At 52.4% G+C, this 18,325-nt stretch overlaps 1 protein-coding gene and 1 long non-coding RNA gene across 5 annotated transcripts in view; one reads left to right on the forward strand and one right to left on the reverse strand.

Moving 5' to 3' along the window:
• Positions 1-1,858: 1,858 nt before the first annotated feature.
• On the reverse strand, positions 1,859-3,791 carry LOC141731382 (uncharacterized). Its single transcript, XR_012583444.1, has 2 exons — positions 2,306-3,791; positions 1,859-2,005 (listed from the first exon to the last, which is right to left on the reverse strand). It is a non-coding gene; the product is annotated as an uncharacterized LOC141731382 (long non-coding RNA).
• Positions 3,792-8,320: 4,529 nt separating this feature from the next.
• The window catches only part of CAMSAP1 (calmodulin regulated spectrin associated protein 1), a 33,978-nt gene continuing 23,973 nt past the window's right edge, over positions 8,321-18,325 (forward strand). For 2 of the 4 annotated variants that reach the window (XM_074556491.1, XM_074556493.1), the window contains exons 1-2: positions 8,321-8,525; positions 16,905-17,067. In XM_074556491.1, the coding sequence (XP_074412592.1) occupies positions 8,460-8,525; positions 16,905-17,067 (229 nt within the window). In that variant the 5' untranslated portion in view covers positions 8,321-8,459. Of the gene's footprint in view, positions 8,526-15,916; positions 16,276-16,412; positions 16,554-16,904; positions 17,068-18,325 lie in introns of those variants that run through there. The other 2 variants (XM_014271436.3, XM_026797024.2) reach the window with 2 other exon arrangements.

An 18,325-nucleotide genomic window follows, 5' to 3' on the forward strand; every position in this document is an offset into this window, starting at 1 on the left:
TATAAAAGGTTTTGATTATTTAATCCTTTTTTTTTTTTTTTTGCTTACTCCTGAAGCTTTTTACCTGTAATAATACCAGAAGACTCTTTTACTTGAAGCTCTTAATGTTAGAGAGAAATGTCCCTCTCTACAGTCAGGATTGTGGTTAATATTCCTTTTAATGAGTGTTTTTAGAAGGCAAAGTTGGGAAAAGCTACCCTGTAGTTTGGTGGGAGGTTTTTTGGCTTCTGAATGGATAAGGAGAGGTTTAGAATGAGCAAACAGATCCTTTGGGGCAGTTGTGGCCCTTGAAGAATGTAAAGGCTTGGGAAATGCTGGGTTTGATTTCAGGAGGCCATGGTTGGACTGCAGAGCTCAGAATGGCAGCAGCCCTCAGTGCCCCTGAGCTGATATAAAGGGTGGGGAAAAGCACCAGTAAAACAGATTATCCTGATGTGATAGGAGGTGAGAATGCCCAGGTTCAGCAGCAGCAGCTGGGAGACCCCAGAGATAAAGGAATTCTGCATTTTAGGGTGCTGGGAGGCTTGAGAAGATGTGGTTATTTCTGGATTTTGTTATTGCAGAGCTCAACACTTCCACAGATGAGCTGTTGTTTGGGATGGCTTTAACAGAGCCCTGCTTGGCTTGTGACAACTGAAGTTTGCAGTGGCCAAAAGCTGAAGGAGAGCAGAATTTAGGAGGTGTGGTGTTTGCAGCAAGGCCCAGGAGTTGATTTAAACCCAGCAAAAACTCTCCTGATGAGGTTGAAGGAATTGATGCAGACATCAGTGGTGCTGGGGTGTGAATTAAAGCAGGGGCTGTGTCCCATCACCCCAGGGCTGGGATTGCTGTTCATCCCAGAAAATGCAGAGGGGAGTTGAGTCCCCTGTGCTTGGAAAGGCCCAGATTGGCCCAGTTTTTGGAAAACCTGCAAAAGCTGGTGTCAGCACTCTGGAGCTGGAAGGTGCAGCCATGGGGCACAGGGAATGTGAGAGGCTTTGCCTGGTGAGGAGCTGTGCTGTCCCTGGGTGCAGTGAGAGATCCCTGAACACACAGCAAGGATTTTTGTTCAATAAAACCAGCAGGGTTTGTGAGGAAGAGCTGCTCCCAGCAGTGAGGAGTTACAGGCTCAGGTCCTGTGCTTGCACCTTGGGTGTTCAAGTTCCAACTAGCACAGACATGTCAGAGTTAATTTTCTCTTAACATGGTCAAGAGAAAATTATTGGAAGCCTGGCAGATGGAGCAGGAAAGGGATAGGGTGGTGGGTGACTAATAGTGTGATTCTTACAGTTCCTGCTCTTTGCCCCACTGGCAGCCAGACAATCTTGTACCTTTTGATGTTGCAGGCCTCTTGCAAGTAGCCAGCTATTTATTGAAATATATCTAACTTATAATTGTGTCACCAAAACACTGATGTTTTTAATGGCAATGTATTACATGGAAGTTTGTTCTCAGGGCTTCGTATTTATACTCCTTTTTTAGGGGGATGCATTTAAAGGGATGTATTTGGAAAAGAGGCCAGTGGCTACTTTACAGCTTGGACCTTGATTGTCCTGACCTGTGAGCCTGAGCTGCTGTAACTCTCCTGCTGAACCTCTGTCCCTGCTCCAGCCCAAAGAATCTGCCATTCCTCCTCTCCTGGTGAGCAGGGACGTGAGTCTTCCTTTGGGATTGCTGCATCCCTGCATGGCAATGGTCACACAGGATCACCCTGCTGGGCTTTGCTCCATCTCAAGGACATTTGTGCTCTCCATGCAGCTGCAGAGTGGACTTGCACAGTTCCCAAGGCAGCCATCAGGGCATTCCTCCTCTGGGAAGGTGGGAGATTCTCTCTGCATGAGTTCCAGGGCCTCTCCTCCTCTGGGAAGGTGTGAGATTCTCTCTGCATGAGTTCCAGGGCCTCTCCTCCTCTGGGAAGGTGGGAGCTTCTCTCTGCACGAGTTCCAGGGTCTCTCCTCCTCTGGGAAGGTGGGAGATTCTCTCCTGCACGAGTTCCAGGGTCTCTCCTCCTCTGGGAAGGTGGGAGCTTCTCTCTGCACGAGTTCCAGAGTCTCTCCTCCTCTGGGAAGGTGGGAGCTTCTCTCTGCACGAGTTCCAGGGTCTCTCCTCCTCTGGGAAGGTGGGAGCTTCTCTCTGCACGAGTTCCAGGGCCTCTCCTCCTCTGGGAAGGTGGGAGCTTCTCTCTGCACGAGTTCCAGGGCCTCTCCTCCTCTGGGAAGGTGTGAGATTCTCTCTGCACGAGTTCCAGGGTCTCTCCTCCTCTGGGAAGGTGGGAGCTTCTCTCTGCACGAGTTCCAGGGTCTCTCCTCCTCTGGGAAGGTGGGACTTTCTCTCTGCACGAGTTCCAGGGCCTCCAGCTCGTGGCTGCTTCTTGGCAGCCCCTGTCACACACCTGACCCAAAGCTCGACACACCCCTGTCCCTTTCTTTCCTCCTCTCCTGGAACCAAACTTCCATTTCAGAGATTTGATTTTCATATCCAAGCAACTCTTTAGTGGTTCTTGAAATGCTTTTTTAGTTAGGACTGTTACAATTACCTTTTTGTAGGCGTTCACACCAAAACAAGCATCGCACCAAACGAATGTATAGCGACACTGTCAGCAGACATTGCCTGGGGAAGGGGCACAGGTTACTGTGAGCTCTGCTCCAGGGGCAGTTTTCCCAAAGGCTTGTGCAAAGGATAAGCCAGTGTTTCATCCAAAGGAACCATCCTGGTTTTCTACTTTTAATAATAAATACCATTTTTATTAACCAACAGAACAGCTTCCAGCTGGTATTTCCATCCAACTGAGAGTCCTGGAGCTTTGGGGCTGGAGATCCTGCCTGGATCCCCCTCTCTGGGCCAGCTCCTCCTTGGAAGGGTTTGTGCTGGCTGTGGCAGGGCAGTGGGGGCAGTCCCCTCCTCCTTGGGGTGTTACATCCATGTGAATGTTCTCATGGTGGTTCTCGCCTCCATCCCCACATCCTGTGTAGCAAAAGGGTTTTTTTAAGGACCTCTTGCCCTAGATTTGAAGATCTTCAATGCAGATCCTGTTTGCAGCATGTGAACTTCAGGAAATGTAAATGCATTAAATTCTTACTGAATTTGGGTATAGTTTTATATCGAGCTCTGGGGAGAGGGAGGAAATTGGATCACGTTTTAAATGAAGCCCCACAAACCCAAATGTCTCTGTTGCAGCAGGTAACAGAGGCCTGTAGAGATTTTTAATTTGCATATTTTTATCATGGCTTAATGAACTGTACACGAATGTGATTTGCTACCCAGCACTTCCCACGAGGCAGCACCAGTAAAATTACATTGCAAGGTACTGACTTCACATTTTCTCATTTCACCTGTGTATACAGCAATTAGGTACTGCGTAGGATAACTTTGATCTGGCTCTGATGCCGGTGTGTGGCATGCACAGCTCTTCCTAAGGTGTAACATTACTTTTCTGAAGCTTAAACTAGGGCAGACATCCCTGAGCCTGTGGAATTCGGGATTCATTCTGGCCACGCTCGCGTGGGTCGCTGACCCCTCCCTGAGCAGGAAAACCAGCAGGATTTGCTCCCTGCAGAAATCCTCCAGGCCAAAAGCAAGGAATGCTGCTGATTTGTGATCATTTGAAGCAGTTGCTGTTCTGAAATATATTCCTGGAAGTCAGGGAGGTGTTGGCAAAGCCAGACCTGTTCAGCCTGGAATTGTTTTGTGTGGAGATGTGGAACCCATGGCCGGGGCTGGAGTGAATGCTGAGACTTTAAACCTGCTCACACATAACCCCAGACACTGATGTTGTGTGTGCTGTACATTTATAATATATCTTCAAAATAAAGTTTTTTGATTTATTACAAGGTGTTTGGAACCATCATTTGCAGGAGCAGCAAAGGTTTGTGGATCCACGTTGCCAATGTTCCTTTTACCTGCAGGTTGCTGGAATTGTTTCTCAGAAAGTGGGGTATGAGAGCTGCTCATGCAGAGTTTGTGCAGGAAATCCTGCTTCAGCAGCTGGTTTTGCACCTGGAAGGTATTTCTGTATTTTTCAGGAAAAGTTGCACTTGGGAAGATTCATTATAAGGACTTTGTGAAACACGATCTGGTGATCCCCTGGGGTGTTCCAATGCCACTGAAGATGGATTTATCTTGACAGTTGTTGAATGACAAATTGAAATCTTTTCTTTCCCAACAAGGGAACCCTCATTAAGGAAATCAGCTCCAGCAAGCAGCAGCTGGTGGGATGCAGCAACTTGCACGTGAGGTAACCAAAATTCCCATCTGGCTGTCGTGGTGCCAGCGCTGCTGGGGGAGATTGGGAAGCACTTCCAAGCCTTGGCCCTTTCTGTGGCACCTTGGAGGTAACTGATGGGGGTGTAAATGTGTCAGCTTATTTCTGTAAAGGAAAGAGAATCTGTAGAGTTCATTTGGGGTTTTTTAATGGATTAGCATTTTCTTCCGCATTCAGGGCAAGGAACCTGCCAGCAGCCTGTTTATTTAGCAGCTACTGAGGAGTTCAGAGTGATTTTCATTGTGTCCCATGAGAGATGGAGGGTTAGAGTGTGAGACATCAAAATGCTCCTTGTTCAGATCATGTTGGTAATTGTGGTGGTGTTAAATGCAGGTGTTTGTGGTGTCAGGCCCTAACTCAGGTTTGCTGTAATGCACAGCACAGCAGCAGGACAATTCAAAGGTTTGGCTCTCCACTAATTTACAATTAAAACAAAAAAAATAATTACCTTAAAGCAGCTTGGGGATGTATCATTAGATAATGACACTTGTGAACCTGAACTGGTACAGCAGGTCTGGGCAGAGATGCACACCTTGGAGATGAAGAGGTGCTGCTGTGTGAGTGACAGGAGGGGCTGGAGCTGGCGTGTGTTTGGCAGGGACGTGTCCCGGGGTGCTCCAGCAGGGATCAGCAGCAGCTCCAGCCCGGGAGCCGCCTCCAGCAGGGCCCGAATCCATCACAAGGGTGGGAAGGGAAGCACAGGGTGCACTGGGCTGTGGAGAAGCAGCTTGGTGTTGGCAAGGTGAGCCACTGCTGACAGCACAGCGGTGTGGCAAGAGTGGTTCCCAGCGCTCCATGGGCGCTGTGCCGGTGCCATCCCAGGGCTGGGCTGGGTTTTCTCCTTCCCTGTGTTTGCTCTCTCCCATGAATTCATGGTCATGGTCAACATTCCCCTTAAAAAGGAGCAGAATATTGTACAATTACCCATCAGCTCCTCTGGACAGGGTTCCAGAGTGACTGCCCAGAGATGCTGTGGCTGCCCCATCCCTGGAAGTGTTCAAGGCCAGGTTGGATGGGGCTTGGAGCAACCTGGTCTGGTGGCAGGAAATGGAACAAGATGCTCTGTAAGGTCCCTTCCAATCCAAGCCATTCTGTGCCTGTGAAACAGATGGAAGCAGCAGATGCTTCCCCTGGGAGCTCCTGTGCCCTGACAGCCCAGTGAGCTCAGGCCAGGCTGCCGTCCCCTTGGTGACAATCCTGTCATGTGCTCTCTGCTTGATCATGCCTTTCTTTAGAATTGATTTTATTATAAGAGGAACTGGCCAAAGGAACAGCAGCTCTGGAGGCTGCTGGGGATGATTTGGTATAGGGAAATTGGGTTTGGAGCAGAATTAAGGGAGAAATTACTTTGTCTTGTAATTCAAAAGCTTTCAGTTCAACTGTAGGACTTGTGAGCTGGATGTGGGTGCTGAAAAACGGCTGGGAGGAGGGCAGGGCTGCAGTGTACGTGTGTGAGCTCAGTGTGAGTGCCAGTGAGTGTGACCTGGGCTGGGACACAGCCCGAGCCCTGCAGATCCAGTGTCACCAGGAATGTGGGCACTGCTGGGGCTGGGGGAGGGACTCCAGTAACTCGAGCTGTGCTGGACCAGACCACGCTGGACTGAAATAAACCTGGAGAGGTGACCAGCTCTGTGAGCCAGGGCTGTGATTCACATGCCTGGCACAGGAGCTGGTGCCCAGATAAAAGGGCTGAGTTCAGAGCTGTGATGCCAGGGGGTCACTGCTGGCTCCAGCAGCACATCCAGGTGAGGGCTGCAGGTGGGATGCAAACCCCACGTGCTGGGGTCCTGCACCAACCCTGCACCCTGGGGTGCAGCACTGCAGCTTCCCCAGTGCCACAGGGAGAGTCCCAGCTCTCCAACAGGTTTTGTTAGCCATCCATCAGCAGTTGCATAAGGAGCTCTTCCACTCTGGGAAGCAGTGTGGAGCAGGAGCTGCTTCAGCTCTGGGTGCAGGATGTGAGTGGTGGCCCTGGAGGCCTCGCCCCTAATCCTGGTGAGGGCTGCTGGAGCCTTTGGGGCTGTGCAGGTGTGTGGCTGCTGCTGCACCCCAAGACTGAATTATTCATGGCAGACTTGCTGTGCTTATGCATCATGTGGTTTCTTGGTTCTTATGAGCTGTAGCTTAGGCATAAACCACATTTATGTAGCTGTGAACCTGTTTTTGCCCTCTGAGGAAGGGCTGCTCCTCAGGGAATCTGTGCCCAGGAGTCCTGAAGCCACAGCAGCTCCCACACACCCCAGGTTTGGTTGAATTATTTATTGAGCTCCTCGATGTGGCTGTGCAGGACAGCCCCAGGGCTGTGCTGACCCTGCTGCTTCAGCCATGCACAACCTCTGTCCCTTTGTGCTGTGCAAGGGCTGGAGAGGAGTTTTGAACAACTCTCTGGATTTCTTGGCTGGGATGAGACTTTTTGCTCTGTCCCCATGGCCTTAGTGGGGTTGAGGAGCTGCTGGACCCCCAGAAGCCCCACATAGCTCCCCCATGAAGTGTGCAAGAGAAGGGAATAGTTCAGACCTTCAAATTCATCCTTCAGAGCACACCAGGTGGCTGTTGCCATGCTGTTGGGTTGGTGCTGCAGCATCCCTGTTCCATCTGTGTTTCCCCCTAACAGGAGCTGGTTGCCAGGGTGCCTGGGATGAATCACGGGGTGCTCTCTGCCTGTACCCCCCTACTCCTGGTGTCCTCACAGACAGGCACTTAACTCCCCTGCTCCCACACATTGGGAACATTCACCAAAAAAAGAAAAAATGCACAGTTCCCCCTGAAATCTGTGCTTTGGCCTCCAGTGAACCTTCCCCATCCCTCTTTCCCCTTTCCTGTCAGCGACAAGCAGCACCCACTCCTGCCAGTCCCTTTTTCCCCCTGCAGCAGCCCTGGGCCTGGTGCAGCCCAATCCATAGGAGCTTTGAGGTGTTTCCATCCAGGCCAGGTGCCTGGAAGTAGGACAGAGCCCTGCCCATTGGAGCTCTGGTGCTGCAGCTCTGGCAGCCTCGGTTTCCCTGGTGCTGTCACTTCCCAGGCCGAGCAGTCCCTCAGATTCCCATGGGTTACCCTGGGCTGTATTTTAGAGTTTGCTGGGCTAAAAATAAAATCCCCAAGTGTTGGGTTCCCTGGTCCCAACCTCATGGAAGGAGGGATGCCCAGGAGGGGTCTGGTGGGGGGTGCTGCCTGGGGCTGTGATGCCTTGGGGGCTGCTCCCATGGAGGGTTGATAAAAGTTTATTTTTTGGAGATGATGTAGCTGCTGCATCACTGGCTGCTCTTGCTCAGCACAGAGCCTCGTGCAGGACTCTCATCCCACTAAAAATACTTCCTCTGTCTCATCAGGCTCAGTGTAACAGAGCCTGTGAGTGGAGGGGATGGAGCCATCAGTGCTCCTGGCTGTGGCTACCAGATGGCACGTGAGGAAACCCCACATGGCCCAGCTCTGAGCAGATGTGCTGCCAGATCCCTCTGAAGAACCTCTGTATGTGCAGCATTGGTTTGTGCTGGTGCTGAGCCCCCTGTGTGTGTGCCCAGCAAACATTCCTGCCTGCTCCTGCCTGGTTTCCAGGCTTTGGTCCCTTTTCAGCTGCCACCATGCCGGACACAAGTGCTGGGCACTGCAGGGCAGCGTTCCAGAGGGAGGATGTGAGGGAGAATCGGGCCTGAACGTGAGGGCCCCAGTGCATCCCCTCTGAGGAGAGACCCTCACCCATTCCTGGTGCCAAGGGAACCCAGAGTAAGTAATTTCTCAACTGTTTCCTTAATCTGGGGTTTTGTGAACAGAACTGAGGTCCAAGGGCAGTGTGGGGGAGCAGGATCTCATCTGTCCCTCTGCCTCTGTCCCAGTCCTGCCACGCCACCAGCACTGGGCACCTTTCAGAGCCGACGGGCTCCAGCATCTTCCCCCTCCTGCAAAAAAAACCCAAAAAAGCCAAGATCCCGGCGTGACACTGCCTTGCGGGGCTACACCTGAACGCTTTCCCCGCACAAAACCTTGCAGCTTTAACCAAAAGCAAAGCGGGAATTTCTGCTGCCGGCATCGCCCCGCAGCCCCCGGCCCCCTCCTCCGCATCCCTGATGTCACTCGGCAGGAGCGTGAGTCAGCCGCAGTTGCCGTGGAGATGCCGGCGATGCCGGGGAGCGCAGCGCTGCCCCGCTGCCCCCAGCCCTGCCCGGGGAGCGCCGGGCACCGAGCCCCCCGGCGCTGAGCCCGGGCCGTGCCATGGGCTCCCATGCCACGGGGAGCTGCCCCGAGCCCCCCGCGACCCCCGAGGCTGCGAGGATGGCGGCGGCGGGCGGTGAGTGAGCGATGCTGCCGGGGATTCACCGCTCAGGGGCTGCTCCCGGGGGGGCTTTGGGCGGTTCGGGGTCTCGGAGCTGCCGTGTGTCCGCTCGGCAGGACAGAGAGCGGCACCAGTGCCCCAGCCCCGCCGAGAGGGGCGTCCTTCGCAGCGCCCCCTTCTCCACGTGCTCCTGGGGGTCTCATCGCCCCGGTTCCAGGGCCAGCTGAGGGGCACGGGCTGCCCTTAGCCAGTTCTGATCCCCGGGGAGGGAATGGAGCCTGAGGCAGGAGATGCTGGGCTGGCAGCAGCCTTGGCACGCGTGGGGAGCGGGCTGGGATGGCACAGCACGGGGCACCAGGGCTGGCAGGGCACAGCATGGGGCACCGGAGCTGGGATGGCACAGCATGATGGCACCAGAGCTGGGATGGCACAGCATGATGGCACCAGGGCTGGGATGGCACAGCACGGGGCACCAGGGCTGGGATGGCACAGCACGGGGCACCAGGGCTGGGATGGCACAGCATGGGGGACCAGGGCTGGGATGGCACAGCACGGGGCACCAGGGCTGGGATGACACAGCACGATGGCACCAGGGCCATACAGCCCCACCCGTGTGGGCAGCACCCACAGCCGATGGCCCAAGTGAGCGGCTCTGTGGATGGGGACAGAGGGGCAGCCCTGTCACAGCAGGATGGGGCCATCACAAGCCATGTTGTGTCCATCCCCAGGTACTGCTCGTGGTGTCGTGGTCACTCTCCTTGCTCAGACCCGTCCTGGTGTGGGGCTGTGTCCTGCCCACATCTCTGCCAACCTTGGCAGGTGCCAAGGCCATTGGAAGAGGTTGTGGGGGGAATCTGGGGATGGGCACCCCAGGGCATGCAGGACCCCCTGTGTGTGCCCAGCTCTGCAGCAGGGATGGACACACTGTGTGCCCCTGGGCTTTGCCATCCCTGCCAGGAGAGTGGGGAGCAGGCTGGGCACTGCCCACCCCTGTCCTGGATCCTGCTCTGAGCTCCATCAGCCAGAGCTCACTCACTGCCAGGGGATCAGAGGCTCTGGCATGCTTTGCTTTCCTGCTCGGTGTCTCAATTTTACAGTCGTCAAGTTCTTGCTGTAAATAAGACCTGGATGAGCAGGATGGAGATGTTTCAATCCCTCTGACTAATTTGTACATTCCCATATTTGTCTGGCTGCAGATTTAAGAGTGTTGGAGCATGTGCAAGCTGGCTGGGACCCAAGCGGGTGAGGAGGGCAGTGCTTGCCTTGGCACCTCCCTGCAGGCAGGACAGGAGGGGACAGGGCTGCCAGGTGAAGCCTTTGGCTGTGGCACAGAGCTGGCAGCAAGGGGAGCTGGGAGCTGCATCCCACCAGAAAACCAGGAGCTAAAAATACTGAACAGGAATGAGGCAAAATGCAGTGGGAAGCCGCTGCCCACCCCCGCCAGACCTGCTGTGGGGGAATTAGAGGAGCTTTCATTTGCTTTTGAGGCAGTTTTTGCTGGACTGAAGCACATCAAAATCACCCAGAGCGAGTTTCTGTGCTGGCCCCAGGTTTATATTTGTGGAGGAAGAAGCCTTGAAATCCAGAAATGACAGCCCTGTCCTCAAAATATCCTCTGTATTGCAGGGCCATAGCTCAAACCTGCCACAGGGAATGGGGAGTGCTGGGTCAGGTACATCCCTCCCGTGGCTGGGATGGATTTTCCAGGGCCTGGCAGGCAGCGTTTGCCTCTGTGCATCCCCTGGGGGACCTGGAACAAGGCAGCCCTGGATTTGTTCCCTCCCTCTGTGCGATGGATGTAGAACATTTTGGTAAAATCACCGTGTTGTAACCCTTTTGGAAAGGGTTGGCTGAGTTGGCTGTGAATTCCCAAAGGTAATGCTTAGCAGGGGATCAGGATGTTGTTTTTGAGGACAACCACGTGCCAGCTCATGGCAAGAGGAGGGCTCTGTGCCATGCTGATGGATGCCAGGCTATTCCTGTGCCAGGGATTTTTACTGCTCCACAATCTCAATGGCATTTATTGGGATGGTGATGCTGAGTAGGTTCCATTTTGCTCTGGGCTCCTGCACTTTGCACGGCCAGGAGCAGGGGGAAGATGTTGTATATTGTAATACAATTATTTTTTCCTTGGTTTTTGTTTTTTCTCCTGTCTTTCACTTATTCATTGATTTCCTCTAATGTTTAAGTGGTGAAAAAGTAAGGGATAAGTCATTCTGTCTTTGAATAGTTGTACAGTTGTGGTAAATATAGTTTTACTCAAAGTGTCCTTAGGAAAAAAATGCATTTTAGAAAGGAATCATCTGGGGAAAAAAAATCAACAGTCCCAATTGAAACTGATTTGTTTGAGCACTACCCAAATGTAGTTGCTAAAAGTGGTTTAATGAATATAAAGATACATGGGAAGATAGAAACATCTCATTTGCTCATTAATTAGATCATGACAACACTCAGAACCTTTTCAGCGCTCACCCAGCTCGTCCCTGGGGTCTCCCTGCGTGGGGTTGCCTGAGGAATGACAAGGCATGGTGGGATGAGACTCCCAGGAGAACCTGCTGGGCTTGAATGCTATTGACCCATTATCCTCCTAAACATAGTCCAGGGACTTTAAAAATAAATAATCTCATGGATAAAAATATCTTACAGATGAAACCCCCTCCTGTTATTGATGCGGGCGCTCAGAACCCACCAGCAGCACTTCCAGAGCTGTGGTTGCTGGAGGTAACCCGAGGCCTGGGGATGGAGCATCCCGCTCCCCAGAGCTGGGGAAGGAAGCTCTGGCTCCCAGCAAGGAAGGCAGGCAGGCTGAGCTGTCACCCCTCCCTCTGCCAGCTCTTCCCCCTGGCAATAACAGAGTCATTAATTAATGTTTGCACAGCACTTTGAAGATAAGTGCTGAACACAAGGATTCTTTTAAAAGTGATGGGGCTTGTCCCTGGCTGGGGGAAGCCCCTCTCTGTGAGGAGCAGAGCTGCCTGTGCTCCCCGCCCATCCCATTTCTTGGGTTTGATACACATCCAACACTCCAAGCAGCGGAAAAAGAAATAAATCTGAATAACTTGTTGCACTCATCAGCATAACAGCTGAGTTGCATATACATCACCTTTGAAATAACACAAAAGCATGAATGAAATAGAGCCCTACTACCTGCACTTCATTTGTTTTCTTTATTTACATAAAAAATGCTGCTCGTTGCCTGTGGTTCCCTGATGCACAAGGCCTTGCCACTGCATATTCCTGTGGAGATAAGGAGCTGCTGACAGAGGCGCTGTGCCTCAGAAACGTTCCCGTGCTGCTGGGAATGGCACTGAAGTGACGCTGCCATTACCGAGAATAATGTCCTGCTCTCTGCTCCCCGAGGCTGCCCCGCTGATGGGCTGTCACAGGAAACTACTTTGTACAAGGGAGGAAAAGACACGTGGAGCTGTCAGAGCAGCAAGAGCATGAGGAGGCTGCCAGCCCTCCCACTCCCCCTCGTGTGATGGGACCCAGGCTCCTGTCAGTCAGGAGATATTTCAAATGTCTACTTGACCACATCTCCTTTTCTTTCTGGAATTTCTAGTAAGATGTAACTTTTGTTTTGATCTCTGTGGTATGTTTAGGATACCAAATCCGATGGGCACAGAGGAGACAGACCCCAGGCAGTGCCAGTGTTGGCCCCACGCGGTGACCTCGGGCTGTGCCCAGGCTCTAAGTCAATCCTGGCTGGGGATATTAAGTGCTCAGCACCGGGGCAAACGAGGCCCTGCAGAACTAAGCACAGGCAAGCAGCTACAGCAGGGTTCAAAATTAGTCCAGGCTGAAAATAGGGCCCTGAGGAGAGAGCTGCAAGCAGCCAGGGCTGTGAGTGAGCATGAGCTGCTCGCTGCTCTGCTGGGGCCATCCCCAGCTCTCATGGCTGTCTTGGAAATTTTGCAAGGATAAAAGATAGAAATGTTCATTCATCTGAGTGTTTTCTCTGCCTGCTCTGCAGAGCACAGGCAGCAGCTGTTGGGCAAGACTGAAGGCAAAAAATCTCTTCCCAGAGAGAGCCAGCTGCCTTTATTGGCTGCTGAGGACAAGCTGTGGCTGCCCATCCTTGGAAGTGCTCCAGGTCAGGTTGGATGGGGCGTGGAGAAACCTGGGATAGTGGAAGGTGTCCCTCCCACTGCAGGGGTTTGGAACAAAATGATCTTTAAGGTCCTTTCCAACACAAACCGTTCCAGGAATGGAAGCTCTTCCTCTACATACCCAGGACCTATCTTCAGCCTGTAAGTCCCAGGCCACAGCACATTTATATTTTTACAGAAGATACTATTTTTTACAGCATTAATTTAGATCTGCTGTCCTTGGGGACATCAGGTATTCTGGGAACTGATACTCTTATTCTATTTGTAGTCTCTCAATATTGATAATTGAGGTGAGGTGGAAGAAACCAAAATCCCAGGCTTTTATCCAGAAAACAAGCACGAGGGTCCAGCTTTGCTACCTGCAGTGAGTGTCATGAGTGAATATGGTGATTTCTCAAAGGCATTGCCTGCCAGTAATTAACCTCAGAGCTCTGCTGGAAGACAAGTTGTGTCAGTTCACATGTACACCCACTCAGAGCGTGAGGAATCCAGGAGACTAATAGGAAAATTATTTCATGTACAAAAGCAATGTATTACCATCTTCCAGAAGAAAAGCCTTGGAGCACAGAAAGAAACAAGCAGCACGCAAATTACAGATGAATTTGTTGCTGCTGAATATGGGAGAGTCATTTATTTTCTCATGGAAAAGGCAAACACGCTCAGCAATGCACTGGTGACCCTCCCACTTTAAATGCAGGCTTTTTATCTCCAGGACAAGTTTGAGGACGCTGGTGTGGGATGATGCCGAGTTCTTGACAAACCACTTCATCATCACCCAGAAAGTTTCCCAAAACATCAATTTTGGCTTCCACTTAAGGACATGCAAATGGCCTCAATAGCAGAGTTTGAGGGAATTACCACAGAGGAAGAAGTGGAGCACATTCCACACAGACTGGAAGAGGTGCAGAGAGGAGAAAAAGGGGCAGAGCAAGAGGGAATTCCAGGGCCAGGATCCTCCGTGCAGCAGAGGCCTGGGAAAGGAGAGCACTCCCCTTTGCACTTTTTCCGTTTTTTATTCCAAGAGTTTCAGGAGTTGCAGTGATACTGGCTTGGTTTTGTGAGGGTTTTCTGTCACCTTCCCAGAGCATATTTTTGTTCCTGATAAGTTTAACAATTGGATCCATTCTCTACCTCAAGGAAAAATATGTCAGAGGAAGATGCAGGTCAGTTTTCTCCCGCTTACACCTTCACCCTCAACACAGGTCACCTGCCCCAGGAATCCAAGGGCTGTTCTGTTCCTATTGCCCAATCCACCAGGAAAATGAAAACATTCTTCTCAAATATAAGGGGATTTGGAGTCGGCCTTAATGCTTAATCTAAAAACAAGAGCAGCTTGTTCTGATGATAACCCCACAAACTGACAGCCTGCAACCACTGTGTTGAAAACCAAACCCTTCGAACAGAGATTATTAAACAACCAGCAGGTTGTTTGCAAAGACAATTTAATTGCACACAGTCCTGCAATATGGAAGAGTGATGGAGGCTGGAATAACCTTTGGACACCAGATTGTATTTCCTGGTGACACAAACAAAGAATGCCCTCCCCTTGCACTTTGAGAAGACACAGGGAAATGAACGTTAAATCTTAAAACAGACCCAAATGAATCTTTAATGATTCTGAAATATTCATATAATCTACCAGTTACATGCAGCAGGAAAATAATTTATGAGAATCATAACAAAATTAGGTAGAATAAGGTCAGTCTGCTATCGCTGTTGTGCAGCTAAACTTATAATCATGGTTTCAGTAGATGGATGTGAAGATAATTCATCTGGCCAGCACAGGCATTAAAGGCTCGAAGCTCAATCATGCAGCTTCACTTTTCAGACGAGCCCTAAAAGTCTCTTGTCAAGTGAGCTAATCTGCAGGATCCGGTTTTGATCACGAGCCTGGTACACAGTGGTGGCCAAAACTGCACAGAGCTTTGGGCACCACAAGATAAGCAGGATCTAAAGCTGTCAGAGAGCATCCAAGGGAGGCCATGGGGATGGCTGGGTGTCTGTGCGGGGACACGGCTGCACTCAGTGATGCTGTGGGTAGCTTCCAGCTCAGGATATTCCATAATTCAACTCTAGAACTTGATCCTGTAGGTTCCTTACAGCTCAGGATATTCCATGATTCTATTCTAGGACTCTGTGACCCCTGCTTGCTGTGCAGACAGCAGGACAATGGGAGATGGGGCTGAGAGACAAGAGTGTGTCTAACAGCAAAAAAACACCACATCTTAAACCTGTCACACATTTCTTGCTGTTGTTACAGATCACGACATAAAGCAGGGAAAGAAATTCTCTTTTTGCCAAGAAACATAAGATGTGTAAGTCAGGTTTTGGCCTGAAAAACTGTCTGACATCCTTTGATGGTGACCAGGGAGTAACTCAGCAAATCTTGAAGGACATTATTTGTAATACCATGAAGAAAAGTATTGCTGGTGCTTTTTGATACAAATCCAATGTTTTATTGAGCTGTGCTGACAGCAGAGAGAAATTTCAACCCTTCCTGCACTTAATAAAATGACTGCTTTGGTACAGAGGAATCCATCAGGCACCTAAAGGTTCCCAGAGCTGGTGGTTTTTGGGGGGAGGCAATTTCTTTGGCATTTCTGTGCTTCCTTGGATCCAAAGGGAAGGCTGGGATGTGACTCCATAGGGTGAGGATGGGGATGGGGGCTCAGCAGCCCCAATTCCACCTCCTGCCCAGGAGCTGATCCCCCAAACCCCTGCAGACCCCACATTTCCCTCGGGCTGTGGCCTGGGAGGGCCAGGACCTGCCTGACAGGTCACAGGAGTGGGGCACAGCTCAAGTCACTCTCGTTCACCCCATTTTTAACCAAAGAGGCTCTTTCTCCATCATAACTCCCACAGGCTGCACCCCGCTGCTCCCCCAGCAGCCCTGGTCACCACGTGCGCCTCAAGATGGGGTAGAAGGCAGAGCTGCGAGGGCAGGAGGACTGTGATGGTTGTGTGTGCGTGAGGTGGGGCGGCTCCATGAGGATCGTGGGTGTGCCAGAGGTGTGTGTCCGTGAGGGGCCGTGGTTCCGTGAGGGTTCGGGGATCTGTAACGGGCTGTGTGTCTGTAACGGGCGCCGGTTCCGTGAGGGGCCGTGTGTCTGGGAGGGGCTGTGTGTCTGTAACGGGCCGTGGTTCCGTGAGGGGCCGCGCGGGCGGCGGGGCCGTTAGGGCCGGGTCCGCGCTCCCCGCGCGCACGGGCCGGGCGCGGTCTCCATGGCAACGGTTGCCTGGCGCGCGCGCGCGGGCGGCGGGCGGTCGGGCACCCCTCGCGCGCGCGCACGCGCAGGCGCTCCCGCTTCCCCTCCCCGCTCCCTCCCGCCTCTCCCTTTTCCCGCCGAGAGCGCGCGCGCGCGCGCCCCGGGCCGGGCGAGGCGGGAGCGGCGGGAGCGGCGGGCGGGGAGGGGTGGGGGGGTCGGAGAGAGGGCGCGGGCGCGCGCGCGGGGCGGAAGGCGGGCGCATGCGCGCGCGCGGCCCCGAGCGCTGTGGCAGCCGCGGCCCCTCGGCGGCGGCGGCGGCTCCGTCCGTGCCTCTCTCACCGGCACCGGGCGCCGGGCCCGCCGAGCCTCCCCACCCCCGCCCCGCCGGGGCTCCGGGCACCGCCGTGCCCCCTCCTCGCGCCGGGGATGAGGCGGCGGTAGCGCGGCAAGGTGAGGCGGCGGGGCCTGCAGGCCGCGGCGGGCGATGGGGAGCGGCGGCGGCGGGGGCTCGGCGGGGGCCTGCGCGGAGCCGGCGCCGGGTGGGCTGCGCCCCCTCCCCGCCTCCCCCGCCCTCGCCGCCGCCGCCGCCGCCTCCTCCTCCGCCCGGGTGGGGCGGGGATGCGGGGAGGGGGCGCCGCCGGCCCCCGGTGCTGCTCGGGCCGGCCATGGGCGTGCGGGCGCGGAGCCTCTGCTGCTTCTCGGGGGCGCGGCGGGGGAAGGAGCCGCAGGTGCTGCCCCGGCCCCGGGCGGGGAGGGGGCGGCGGTACCTGCCCGCATTGTTCGGGGAGCCCCATCCTCCCTTTATCCCAGCGGCAGGTGACGGGGCTGCGCCTTTCTCCGCTGCCTCGGCCCGGGGCTCGCCGAGCCAGGCCCTGCCCTTGACAATAAGGGATGCTCGCCCCGGGCTCCGATGCCTTTTGATTTCCGAGCGGCTTTGGAATCGCTACATCAGCCCTGCCGATGGAAATCCCGAAGGATGCCGGGCCTGTTGTGTGCAGCCTGGCCAGCCCCTCTCCTGTGTGCCTTTAGAATGGATCGTCGGCTCGTGTCAAAGTCTCTGCCTTTTGTTTTTGTTTTAGATGGTGGATGTTGATGTTTGTGCGGGTGGAGATAGTACCAGAAGAAAAATGGATGCTCTGACAGATAGTGCAGTTGAGATTGTCCCTTTGGAGCTCTATGATTCAGCCAGAGCAAAAATAGCTGCTAATCTACAATGGATCTGTGCTAAAGCCTACGGAATAGGTAAGATCACCTCTGTCAAGAAGTCATTCTTGATTTTGTTCTTGCTTTTTCTGTCTCCCCTGCTGTTTGAGGAGTAATTAAATTTGGCTTTGTTTTAAATATCAATAATATGGCAGCCTGTTCTCCTGTCATACTGTATCTTTGCTGATACCTTAAACAGGAATAACGGGACTGTATGAGATGCCCTGAATCAGCAAAGCTAATGGTGAATGCTCCCAGATGGTGCTTGGCAAGAACTGCCTGCCTCAAAATGTTTAAATCCTTGCTTTAGCTAAGCAGACTTTGTTCCACAGGGCTTTATGTCACTGCTTGCAGGCCCCAAGTCCCTCCGGGCTTTAGGGTCTTCCTTGTCTGCTTGTCTTGGCCAACAGATGCTGGGACCTTGACACCCTTTGTATGCTCATTTAGGACTTCATTTTTCTGTCAGATTGTGGTTTTACATTCAAAATGTTCTGAAAAATAATCTGTTTATGTTCACCAGCATTTTTCTTTTGTGGAAAGAAATGTTGAATGAGCAGGTGTAGTTTGGGCAGTGTGACATTAAAGAGCAGGTTGTAGGGGATAGAGGAGCTCTTCCTTCCCTCACATTGCCATAAACTTTTACTGTCAAACGTGGAAAAATAAATATTCTTGGAGTATATTTGTACAGTGCTTTCTGGCAGCTATTGAAATATGCTCTTTTGTTTTGAACTAGATCTGTCTCGCTGTACAAGCTGCATCTGGAGTTTAAGTAGCTTCATTGTGAAGAAATGGGATGCAATACTCAGAACAAAAGATATAATAAAAACGTGTATAGAGTCTTGTTTTGGAAAATGAGGTGGCCCTGTTAATCTAAGTCTAATTCTCCAAACTCATAATATGCTTAATGGATTAGCACTGGCTTACTTGGTGACAAGGCTGAAGAAAAGTGGTCCATTCCTGCCATTAAATATTAATCCGTGCTGGAATAATTTTTATCAATTATTTTTCTTCTTAAACATTTCCAGCCCTGTCAGTGTCTCCCTCATCTTGGTGATTTTGGGCAAAAAAAAAAAAATCATGGGATTTACAAGCAACAAGAGGCAAAAAAACCCCACGGATCAGATGATGTCTGAAAATGTGGGAATTTGGGAGGGTGTCAGTGGAGCACTGATAACTCAAAAGGACAGAACAGCCCTTCCTGATGTAAATATTTCTCACTTACTGGAATTGTTTGTAACATTTCCTGAAACTTTTTAGCCATCCCTGATAAAACAGCTGCTCCAGACCTGGGGATGCA

Source organism: Zonotrichia albicollis, chromosome 21, assembly GCF_047830755.1.
Source record: "Zonotrichia albicollis isolate bZonAlb1 chromosome 21, bZonAlb1.hap1, whole genome shotgun sequence".
NCBI lineage: Eukaryota > Metazoa > Chordata > Aves > Passeriformes > Passerellidae > Zonotrichia > Zonotrichia albicollis.